General features: G+C 39.8%; 1 protein-coding gene across 5 annotated transcripts in view; it reads left to right on the forward strand.

Annotated features, from left to right (window-relative positions):
- PARD3 (par-3 family cell polarity regulator) overlaps window positions 1–13,027 on the forward strand; it is a 406,440-nt gene that overhangs the window by 295,993 nt on the left and 97,420 nt on the right. For all 5 annotated transcript variants that reach the window (XM_014945082.1, XM_014945087.1, XM_014945084.1 and 2 more), the window contains one exon: window positions 9,179–9,436. In XM_014945082.1, the coding sequence (XP_014800568.1) occupies window positions 9,179–9,436 (258 nt within the window). The remainder of the gene's footprint in view (window positions 1–9,178; window positions 9,437–13,027) is intronic.

Raw genomic sequence — 13,027 nt, forward strand, 5'->3', positions numbered from 1 at the left:
TGCAGAATTCAGATGTTACTCAGCAGTGCTGCTTTCTGGTGTTGTTCTCCAGTGGGAAAAGAAAATATATTTTAGGGGAAGAAATGGGCTTGTGGGTGAGAGGAAATGAGGGCTTTAAAAGTGAGGAGAGATGGAAGCAGGAGCTCTCCCAAGTCATGTTTGAGCAACAGCTGAATCTCATGATCTTCCTCTTTTCTACTTCAGTCCAGCAAAAAAGCTAAATAGAAGATTAGAACTAAGAGATCTTTTGTCATAGATGTAAATATCATCCCTTCTGGCCAGTTTTGTAATGCAAAAGAAAAACTAAATTCAGTTTTGCTTACAGACAGCAATGACGTTCTTTGATGCAACGTGGCTCCCAGCAGGATAAGTGTCCTGGTTGCCCATCTGGATGATCCTCCACTGCTGGGGTCACTGACCCTTGGATCAGACATGAAAATAAGGAAAGAAAATTTCAGTCATGGTAGTGTTTGTTTTGGAGATGGGAGGACCTATACTGCCTATGTACCTGATACATTTGGCTTTGGTTGAAACATAATCTTTAAACAAACACAGCAGACATACCCTCCACCCCGAAACACTGCAGACTGTTAGCTGCAACGTAGTCTAAAAAGCACCATCAACATGTAAGAAAGGTGGTAATTTACAGATTTTTTAAAATCAAAATAAGCAAGGATTTTCGGCTGATTACTTCAAGGTCCAAGAAAGCAGGTTTGAGATACTCTGATAGGGGGATGTATCTTCACTTTGGAAAGACAAAGGATGAATAGAGAAGGTCAGGGAATAAGGAAAGGTAGGGGTGAAATACATGAGAGATTCCACCAGATCAGAGGAGATTATTCTGATATCTCCTTTAGTTTCATCAATGTCACTTAGTTTCAAGTTGGTGTTTGCACTTCGTCTGCTGATAGATGTAATATTTACTTTCTGTCCTGCATTTTTTTCATTTCTTTTCATCTTCATTTGCATTTTGCTGCCTTCTTTAATAGCCTTCTTTACAAACTCCTTATGAGCATGTTGTTCTCTTCTTAATTTATTAGGGCGCTTGTAGTAATCACCTTGTCACCTTTGTCACCTTTTTTTTTCCTTTAACTACAGCCCTCCTGGGTTGTGGCTCATTAAGGGTTTTTTGAAATTCTCATGCATCTCTTCTGTATGTGGGATTTGAGGAGGGGGGGAACTTCAGAGAGACACTGAGTACTGTCACATAGTCTAATTGGCAGATAGACTGTGATTGTTGAAGGAGAAAGAAAATTAAGACTGTCTGATTGTGTAGATGCATTTCTTTAATTTCTAAAGGTGGTGGACAGCTTTTTTTTTTCTTTTTTTTTTGTTATATGTAGTTATTGTTATACTTCTCTGTTGTTGTGGAACCAATATGTAGGAATAATGCATGTGTAAAATTTCTATGTAGGGGCAAAATTAGAGATCTGGAAGAGAGATTGTGTCCCTTTTCCAAGGTAGGATCTCCTGAGTATGCCATTCCAACAAAATATTTTTTTTTTCCTGGGGTTTGGGTTTTTTTCATTTTTTAATGACATAGACTCTGCAGCTTCCCATGGCAATCTTTTCCACTGCCTTTTCATTAGAAAGTTCTCCTGCCCACAGTATCTAGTTTCAATTATTTTTGCTGCAGTTTAAATACCTAGTACTTGCATTAGAGGTGGAAAACATTATTCTTTTCCTCCCTGTGTAGCTGGAGACTGCCGTTATGTCCCCAGTCTGTCTTTTTCTTTCTCCCAACAGCTTGATATTGCTGACTCGTGAGTATCTGTTACCAGTAGAACTTCCAGATCCATCCCTGAAAAAGCAACTCACAGATTTTTTTTCCCCCTACTTTTAATTGGTATGCTTAATTATTCCAACTATGCAAATTACCTTCCAATTGCTGTTATTGAAGTTAATTCTATTTTTGAAGTCTATTCTGTCTATTTTTCAAGAACATTTAAAATGTTAATCCTTTCCTCCAAAGTTCCTTCATTTGGGTTTTCTGCAGATTCAATAGCATCCTAATTAATAATGAAAAAGCTGAGTAAATTCAGAGAGAGATCCATGTAGAAAATATCTCAATCTGTCCGTCTAGCATGACTGTGAATTGCTGAGAGCTCTCTCTGGGTACTGTGTTGGAGCTGCCTGGTTCAATGCGCTGCATCCATCCCCTTGCTGCTTTTCTTAGCCTGGGATGTACTGTTTGTCCTCTGTTCACAAGGCCGTTCTCTGTGTTGTGGAAGGAGATCCGACTGACTTGACTGCATCTGTTCTTGATAAATCTATGATGGCTGCTGCTCGTCCCATTATCTTCTCTGTGCTTACCAATAGTTTGTTTCAAAGTGAATTGAAGTTAAACTAATGAGTCTGTAAATCCCCTCCTCCTCTGAGGGATGTTTGACTTTTTCTAGTCTTTCAATATTTCAACTGTCCTCAACAAGTGCTCATGGAAAAAGGTCTGAGACTGCCTCAGTTGTGTGTGTGGATGAAGTTCAGGTAGCTTAACTAGCTTAACCAGTTTCTAGCTACTTCTTTTGCTGTTAGATTGGAGATCTTTTTGTTATTGGTGGCCGTATCAATTGTGCTGGCCACCTGCTTGAAATCAACCCTTTTAGTGAAGACAGATGCAAAGAAAAAAACCATTAAGCCTTAGGTCTTCTCAGCATCATCTGTCAATATCGTTCCCTCACTACTGAGCAGGGGAGCAACCTTTTCTTTGCTCTTCCTTTTACTGCTAATGCAATTACCCAATGATTTATTGGTATCTTTAAAGCTCCCTGCTACTTTTCTTTCACGTTGTGCCTTGGCCTTTCTGATTTTGTCCCTGTATGCTTGTGCTTATCCACAGCAAACCACAGCATATTTTGTATGTGCTTCATCATGTGTTTGAGATCAGAGGACAGTCATATTTAACCAGTTGGCCACACGTGCATGCACACAGGAAATAAGGCAGAACTGTTAATTTTTTTCTTTTGATAGCTTGAAAAAGGTTGGTCTCAGTCTTTCCAATTTAAAAATTATTTTTACCCAGGAGCATTTTCTGACCTTTTTTTTTTTTTTAAATATTCTAAAGTTTTGAATGAAATGTGTGTGTATGTAAATGAGGAAGAAGAGATGTCTGTCTTGTTTACAAGCTACTGCTGTTGCTGCCCATGATTATCCATTGCCCAGAGTGATCCTTTAGAGTGATTTTCCCAGGAAAGCAGATGGCTTTGCTGAGAGGTGGTTATAACTGTGATAACTGACTAGCTCTAATCATGATAAGAAAAGCTAAGTGTCATATGCTGGTTCAGAGGGAAATCACAATAATGCCTATAATCAAGGTACCCTCATTAGAAGAGTAGTTGTCAGAAAAATTCTGCTTGGGTCCAGGGAAAGGTCAAAGAAAAATACAGGAGAGGACAAACTCCCATATTGACTTGATTGCCAAAAATTAGAAAAAGGGCCATTAAAGCCCTGAAGGCAGTCGAGGAGAAGGGGAGGAGGAACAGCAAGACCTGGCTTAGTTGCTGGCACACTGTGCCTGTGAGGTATTTTTCACTAGCAAAGGAGGAGGGGACAAATTTGACAAGATTTGGCTACTGGCCAACGCACCTCCTGACCTCTCTATTAGAAACAATATCTGGCAAAAATTGTACCGATTGTGTTCATCCCGTCTGACTAACTTAAACAAGCTGATTGGCTTCATAACCGTGTCGTGGTTTTTCTCTGTTCTCAATCCATCATCCCGACGCATGCCAGTCTGATGGCAGAAGAACTGAGAGCTGGCAGTGGTGAATGGCTTGTCATTTAGCTTCTGTCCTTACACAATGCTGTTTCTATCCTTAATAAACATTGTCAGCCATCTCACATATGTGGAACTGCAAGCATTCAATACTGATTTTGTAAATGAGTGAGCCTCGGTGGAAAAGACGAGGTTGTGGATTATCACTTGGGCAATTGCTGAATCCTGGCAGCAGCAGGAGGATTAATTGAATTGACCAAGCAATTGCACACCAGAAGCAGCAGCCAACTTTGTTTCTGCTCTTAGGGGAGGACATTGCTGCCATTGCAACAGCTAACGTAATGTATTAGCCATGAATATCCTTCCCATGCTGTGTTCATCAATTAAGATAAGTAGGTGATTTTTTGCAAGGATCCAGATCACTAATGTGAAAAAATCCCTTGAAAGGGATTGAAGCTCCCAAGGGATTGGGAATATATTTATAATTTCACTCCTAATACTACATGAAATTAGGGTCAATTTCTCCTCTTTTGCTGACTTTGCTTATTCACTTTTACTCACAACAGCTCTGCCAACACCAGAGATTTGTGTTTTCCATTGCTGGAGAAAAAGTTAAAGTTTAGTTCAGACAGAACTGCTGTAAGCATTTGGTTCGGGGTGGGATTCAGTTTACAGAGTAATACGATTAATTTGGTATCCACGTGTGAGCTACATGACTAAATGCCCTTTGTGGTCAAAGGAGTTATACTTCACATGGTTGTTGGAGCCTGGAGAAGAATTTGGCTTCACCTTAAAACGGCCACATTTCTGCTGTTCATCTGAACTGCTCTCTGGAGCCTGCAGGCAGCCATCTGATGTGACCGTATCCTGACCAACTCTTCTGGAAACCCAAAACATATGTTGACACCTAAATTTAGGTATCTAAAATGGTAGTTGCCTTCATCTGAAGGCTGAATCGCGCTCACAGAGTTTTGAAGAAAGGAAGGAGGTGGCAGCTGTTGGCTGGAGATGGCAGCGCATAAGCTTTCCCCTTACTTTTATGACCACCCTTTCCCGTGCATAGGAATCACTATACAATGGGTATGTCTATCATTACTGGATTAGCTTGCAGTGAAAAGCTCTTCTAACAATTATAGGAAGTTCTGCAGCTAACAATATTGTCATTTGAAGCAGTTATCATTAGCTTTTGAATTGAACGGCAAACAAATGCATGAGGATAGTTTATATTTTACTGAACGTTATAATTTGAGTCTCAAAAGCATGACAATATGTTGTTGACATTTTCAGTATTAACGCTTCAGCGAGAAGGGTTTAGAAACTTCTTGGGATAGCTTTTGTATTTTTAAAAGTTCAGTTTCATTTAAACACTGCAAAATTGATTAGCAGTTTTTGCAAAATTCTTTGAACATGAAAAGAGTTATGTGAATGCTAAGCATTATTATTATTGTTAAACCCACACAAAATCCTTAGGAAGGCCATAAATCCTCAAAATCAGCTGATCTGAAATTTCAGACATATGCATTTTTTTTTGTGCCACATCGTGAGGGAATACAATTCAGTGAAGACAGCTTAATACACGTATCTACATTGTGAAGCAAAAGCAGTGTGGTCAAACACTTTTCCAGACACTAGACTTCAATGCTGGGAGTGTTGCTGATTAGGGCTGCAGTACAGAGCAAATTCCAGGTTCTCATCTGTGCTGCACACTCTGCTTGCATAATCATTTTAATCCTTCCCTCTGCAGTCTGCACTGGCATTTCTCATGTGTATACTTAATGCGGTGTATGCTAACAAATTATTTAGGCCATATATGCCTGTATACACACAAGCAAAAAGAGGGGCGTCAGCAAAAAAAATAGCATTGCATTAAGTTCAGGTTCTTATATAAAAATATATTCAGAGTTAAAAACTGTAGTAATTGCAATATTGAGCTGATAGCTGTTACTCTTTTCAAGAACATGTCTACGTATTTTGGTTCCTTTAAGCTTAGAGACATAATGTTTAAATGCAGTATGCCCTGGAGAGGGCAAAAACAAAGCTGTATTTTAAACAATGTTCAAAAATATGTTAAGAAATCAGAATACCTATATTTCAGTCATGTGAAAGTGGTAGGACTTGCACAGTGGTTTAAACTTGAAGCACAGAAAATTAATTAAGAGAAAAAAATTAAAACATTTTAGGTGCCAGTGTAGTCGGACATCTAATCCTTTGTTAAATATTACTTACTGCAAATGGTATCTGGATATTTTGGTTATAATTAACAATAAGATTTATAATGCATTCAGACTCTGATTTTTAATACTACATATTTGTATTAACACATTGTATTAGCAATTGTAGAAAATATTCTAAAAATTTTCCTGGTGGATATGCACATAATTGCTTGCACAACACTTCAACAATCAGTTCTCTCCCACTTGAAGAGGAATAAGCATCCCTCATTGAACCATGCATGGGAAAATCTTAATGTTCCTGCTGAAATGGTGCTGCCTCCAAATGTATTAAATAGCTGATAAGCAGATACATGAGAAGAGTTGGTTGAAATGAAATGGGGGGCACTCATATCTGCACCTGTGGAGAGCGATGTGATACTCATGGTCAAAAGTTAGATAAGTTCACCAGCATCTCTCATAGCAGTCAGTGTAACACTAAGGCCAATATCACCAAGTAATTCTCTTTTACAAGCACTTCAGATAACATTGTTTTCTTCTGACTGAATTACTCTATGCCACATTATTGCTATACTGTCAGATTTCGTACGCTGAAATTTTGGTTATGTAAAATACATGGATTTTTTTTTTTGGCTCAAATTGGTGTCAGCCAGTGTTCCAGTATGTGAGAATACATCGTCCATTGAAATAAAAATTAAATCTACCGATGCCTAGCAAATTTCTGATTTGCTTTGCTTCTCCCATTCAGAGAACAAATATCAATAGACAAATGCATTCCTCCACAGGGTAATTAATACAGGAGTACAAATTGGAAGTGAAACCTGCAGAGAGAGGAATCAACAACCAAAGGTCATTTTCAGGCCTGTTTTTTCTTCTGCATAGGTACCTTCCAAGTGATTAGGGTTGTAACATTTCTGAATTACAGCTTTGCAGTATAGGACAATGTAAAAAAATATATTTTTATTTTAAAAATGGGCATGCAGAAACACAGCTTAAATTTGAACTGGATTTTGGATTTAAACCTGAGTCCTCCTTCACTGTAAATTAAACAAAATAAAATTCTATTTTGATGTTGCTCAAGTTGCAGAGGAACAGTGTTGCCATTTTCATTTCCAATTTCTCTATTAAAATAAAAAGCAACCAGTAAAGAAAATAATTTTGTATTTGCGAAGTTGAAAAATTAAGAATTTCTTTGGTTTAAGTTAAACTTTCTCAGGTTTCTTTTATTTGCCTTTTTTTTTTTTTTGTATGGTTGTTTTTCTTTCCACTGTGACTGAATATAAGTGAGGGTTGTGGTGCACAGATCAGTGGTAGTAGACATAAAAAAAGGAATTATGCTGAGGTATATAACTCAGGACATGTAAATGAACCACTGAACCATCAACATAGATGGCACTGGCTGTTGCAGGGAGTTCAGCCAATCAGTTGTATCCCAAATCTGTATCCTTGGTCAATACTTGTAGAATCTGGGGGGGAAATAGGCCTGCCTATTCAAGCCATCCTCCTATTTCCTTCTTTTGTTGTGGCGATCTCTGTTAGCATAGAAAGAAGCTACTTGGGACTCAGTCTGATGAAGACACTTAAACTTAGATGTTCACATACCAGCTCAGGGCTGGATTCACATGCTTGAACACAGACATCTTGTGTCATTTGAGTTATCGCAGCCTCTGAACTATCAGCAAGGGGCTGGCAGATGTGACAAGGACCTACAGGAGTCCTTCTTGCCCAGCAGCTGGAGTCCAGCAGGATCACCTGAGGACATCAGGTGGCCATGGCCGCCTGTGTCTGAGCAGCTGAATCAAGGCTGGGTGCCCAAGGTCCCAAGGAAGCCCTAAACAACAGCATCACAAGTGTCTATAGAGCGACTGCTTTCAGTCTCGGACACAGCAGCTGGTGTGGCAGCTGTGTAACTGCAGTCTGTGGGCTTAGGGCTCCCCAGGCTGTAAAGGCAGCCTGCACACCTTGGGGGTGTGACCTCACCTACTGCAGGTACCGAAATTCTGACATCAGTAACTGCAGCCTGAATCCCACCCTTTGTGTAGCCCCTTCTATTTTTGCAAAGACTGATCTTGAGTGTGTTTAAAATTTCCCCAAATATCAAAGTTACCTCACTTTGAGGCTTTTCTATTTTCAAAAGAGACAAGGTGTGCTTTCAAGAGGGATGGAAGCTTTGAGTAGGTTGCTCCGGTTAAAATTTGGTGGACAGGCTGTCTTTGGAAACGGCACATGACAGAGGTGTCCAGAGCTGTGGTCTGAATGGATGGGTGCTGTCACACTGTGTAGCCGTGGCTGTATTAGATGAAAAAGGACCACATTTTACTAATGGAAGGGAGGAGACAGCTGAGTGCTTCATTTTGCAATGATGACAGAGCATTAAATTGGTCTGGGGAGACAATGTTGGGGGTGGCTGTGGTTTTCTCAGTGCGCTATGCATGTGTGTGTGATACATCACGTTTTCTAAAATGCCAAAGAAACTTTGAAGCCCAGATCAAATTTTTGTAATGGCTTTGTGTGCTTTTGAAAATACGACCTGTGTTCAATTTGTGTTTGTCAGATTCCTAAATGTCATCTGGTTTTATCTGTCACTTTTCATCCTACAGCTAAACAAGAGCACCTAGGTACAAAACCCCAGTACAGCATCACCTTTGTAACTTTCACATAAGGCACATGTTGTTACTTTCTGAAAAGAAACTGCCTACTTTTTAGAGGTGCCAGATTCAGTTTGTTTACTTTTTAAACAAAACATGCATATTTTAAATGATTCATACAAGAATCTACTTCTGCTGCTGTTTACTACATGCATGCATACATAAATGTGTACGTGTGTCTTATCCTTACGAAGTTTGTAAATTCTGAAAGAAGTATGATTTTTGTAGTATTGGGCCAAGAAAATGAAAACTCTCTAAAAGCAGGCATTAGAACCATTAAGTCTCTTAGGTTTTGATGGAATACAGTACAATATGAATGGTGTCAGACCATTTTTACACAGGTAAGGTAATAGCACAGGCATCCTAAGATGCATGAAACAGCAGCTAAATTCTGTTTATCAATAGCTACGGCTAGTCTTTATTTAACTTAACAGTGAAAAAAAGACTTCTTCCTTAAAGACTACTGTTGATTGTAGCACTGCTTCGATGTAGGCTTCAATATCCAAGGTAAACCTGAGACAAACTGAAACTGGAAACAAACACTTCAGTGGTTTTCATTAAGATGGACTACCTAAGTGCCTGCTAACTGCTGCTTTCAAACAACTGGGGAGGGAAAAATCAGTTTCAGCCTTCTTTTAATTTTTCAGAATTCAAGCAAAAACTCGAGAATTTCGAGAGAGACAAGCTCGTGAACGTGACTATGCAGAGATACAGGATTTTAACCGGACGTTTGGCTGTGATGCGGACCCAATGTACGCTGGGATTGCTTCCTATGACTCTTCTTCAAGTAGCGGCACCATAACACTGAACACCCGGCCACAGAGCCCGAGGGAAGGGCAGACAGTGGAAGCCTTGTATGCCCAAGTGAAGAAACCACGGAATTCAAAGTCTTCACCTGTAGACAGGTAGGCACCAGGAATCAATCGATACGGTCTTTCAAAATCCACCCTGGTAATGCTTTTGTCATGGGAGATGACTGTGCATCAATTGGAAAGTCAGAACTGCATTTTTATTAATGGCTTTTTAAAAGCATTTATGTAGAAAAGTATTGAGCTCACACAAATCAAACTAGCAGAATGGGATGTCAGACTTATTTTCTGCAGAGCCGTTGCTTTTCTTCTCATTCTTCAAATGGCTTGGAATTTTGGAGTCACTGTTTGGTGTAATTCAAATTACATTCAAAGCTGTTAACGTCATCTGGTTTATTTATCAGGGCTCTAACTGATATGACTGCGGAATTCAACATTTCCAACCTATTCATGGCAGTTACAATATCTCTGGAAAATTCTTACTGTTTAAAGTAAAAGTGGATTAAAGCTTACCTGGATTCTAGTCCTACCATGGTCTTGAACTTCAGTCTAACAGATGGAACTTTTTGATTAAATATAGACCCAAGTGAGTAAACTCAAAGTTTGACTCACTAGTTACTTTCTCTTCTCAGGCTGTAGCTTATGATGTGTACTCTTCCTGTGGTTATGTTATCTGAACTAAGTCATGCTTGGTTTTATGCTTAAACTGGGCAAAGTTCTGGTTTCTGTTGATGGAGTTATGAGTTCATTTGAAAACCTGAAGCTAAAACAGGCATGTAAACTAACAAAAAGTAGAAATAACCAAAGGCAAAATTCACAGCTTTTTTGTACTTTAACAATGAAAATACATCTGTTTTCTTGGCTTACATCTATGATCTTGTAGTTCTCCATTTTCTCAGCTTTACAAAAGCTAACTCTAAAATCTTAGCGCAGGAGGTATCGATATCTCTTTCAGAGCTTATTAATTTAGCTCATAGTAAAACCACTTCTTGTGTGGTTTACAACCTCATTCTTTCCAGAAGAAAAATTCTGGACTTTCATTTTAAACAGCAAAGCAGTGTCTTTGGTTGGAGTGCTGAGATGCATACAGCTCTACATAAGGACTGACCTTAATCCTGCATATTCTGTTCTAGGTGGTAACAGAGTCATTTGTAGTTGGTCTTAAGGAAAGTAGCAGTCATGCAGACTTCAGCTAGTTGCCTAAAACTCTTTTGGTGTATTTAAGAGATTGGTGTATTTAACCCTCCACTAGATATATTCTGAAAAGTTCCTTTACATAATATTGGTAAAAATACATCCTCTAACATGACAAATAAGCAAATCACAGATGCGATGTTAAAAGCATAAATTTTTAGTAGAATTCAGAAGGGCAACTACCTTTTTATTTTCTCAGTCACATTGTTGTCTTCTGTTGCACTGTGTAAATGGTCTACTTTTTGTATTAAATAAACATAATTTATATGTTGTGGATATGCACATTATTTCAGTGAAGGAAGCAAAATAATTTTAAAAGATGACAGCTTCATCCATGTCCTTGAAATTTTACATTCCTTAGCCTTATATTGACTGGCACTGATACACCAAGGTGCCTGACATTTCAGCACTTTTGTGCCGTTGGAAATCAAGATAGTTTGGTTGGATATGGCTGCCACGTGGTGACTCTCATGGCTGTTTTTGTTAGACCAAAGGCAGTGTTTCATGCTGGAGTTGAATGGCATCAATGTCACATCAACAAAAAAAAAGGTTCTTTGATGCAAACCTGGCACGGCGAAATAGAAGACCTGTGTGACCTAGCTAACTCTGTGTGATTGCTGATAAAAGAGCCGGGAGAGAGGGAGTAAAACTGAAGATAACGGCGTACCGGGGGATTCTGATGTTAATCGTAAGGGTAGGTCTGAAGAGCAGTGTGGTGGTTCTGCCCATTCAGGCTGTTCCTGGAACAGAGAGAGCCCTGTCTCTCCCAGCTGGATCACACTGTGACTAAAGGAAAGACCCAGCACAGACAATGGGCTTGGGCAGAGGGAGAAAACTCAAGCTGGGGACTAGAACTGGGGCAGGGAAAGCCACCCCCAGTCCCCTCATAAAGGGGGAACACATTCAGCAAGAAACACCTGGAAAGAAACAGGCAATTCAGAGGGAAAAATATTATTATTTGCTATAAATGTGCTCTGAAGTGCCTGTTCAAGGGTCTGAGGCGTGAAGGTGTCTAGTGTATGGGGTTTTCTTTCCTCTCTCCCCACACCTTTATTAACAGCCAAACTGTGGAGCTGGTGAATCCCACCTGGCCCTGGGAGACCTTTTGGGGAATGTTGCAGCAACTTGTGCAATCTCAGGCTCAAATTTAACCCTCCCAGAATTCGGGTCCATAGCTCAGGCCCACTGCTGGGAGAGTGTGTCACCTGCTTTGGGCACAGAAGAGGTGTAAGAGCTGTGAGGGAGCAGCTCTCAGTCTTCCTCGAGGTGTGTGAAGGATGTCTGGGAGCTTGACCCCATGTAATGTTCAGCAGGAGAGCCTGGATCACTGCTGAACTATCTTTCCACGGCTGCTCTGTGTTTTACAGGCCTTATCTTAGATGTATTAAGATAGTATCATCTGAAAATCATTTTAAGAAATGATTGTGGCCATGTGGGCCTGAGGTGCTAGTTAACCGCATTTTCTCCCTGTCTGTGGGATACCTGTCTCCTCACCCTATGGGCATTGCAACTGGTTTCCTGCTGTCCCTTTCCAGCAGTGAGACCTTCCCCTTTCACTTGGCATCTCCTGTGGTGCCCCTTTCCACACCAAACATCCACATGCCTCTTCACAAGACTCTTCTCCAGGGAGCTCTCTTCTCTGCAGTCTGATTTAGCCTGGTAATGCTACAAGAGATTTGTGGAGAAGTAGTTGGTTGCAGTTCTGCATCCTTAAAGTATTGTTTACATTAGTGTTCACCTCTGGTGAGCATTATTTTCAGTGTGTTTTACCCCTTTGCCCTGCCATCCTTTCCTTTCCTCTGGACGTTTCAGAGGTTACCTAAATAGAAACAGTCGCTTCCAGCCTCTGTGGACGGGAAGGGAAATCACTCGCAGCGCGATACCCTTGCGCTGAACTGCCAGGGGCTGGTAATGGCCAGGCTGTCTCAAATCTTTAGCACGTTCATATTAAAAGCAGCATTGTTTATGTGGGAAATGTTATTTCTATTACAGTTTGGTGCTTAGTGCCAAACAAAATTTGACATTTAAGTATGTCCAAAAGGTTATTTAAAAGTCTCTTACAAAGAAGCCTATAACAAAATGTCCCATAATAGTTTGCATACCATTGCTGAACATTTATGACTAATTTTTCCTTAGCTTGCAAGAGAATTGCTGCGCCTGTGTGTGAGGCCTTGTCAGGGTTTGTTTTTCTTTAATATTCCTTCAACTTCCCTCTTATTTTCATCCACACATGCCACCAACTGATGTAAGTTTAACTGTGTCATGGCATATGAATGATAACAAAGTGGAGGACAAGTATGTAAACTGCTCATCAGAATAATGGGCTATTTTATTTTATTTTATTTTTTGAAAGTTTAAGGATGTTATGAGGACAATATTATAGTGCTTCAGCAAATGATGGTACTGTCAAGTTGTCAAGCAGAGGTCCCCCAAGTAAACCTAACTTGAAAAGTGTTAGAAACAGGTCCGTTTCTTCATTCTCCTTCTTGGATG

Source organism: Calidris pugnax, unplaced genomic scaffold (assembly GCF_001431845.1).
Source record: "Calidris pugnax isolate Ruff unplaced genomic scaffold, ASM143184v1 scaffold54, whole genome shotgun sequence".
In the NCBI taxonomy this organism is placed as follows: Eukaryota; Metazoa; Chordata; class Aves; order Charadriiformes; family Scolopacidae; genus Calidris; species Calidris pugnax.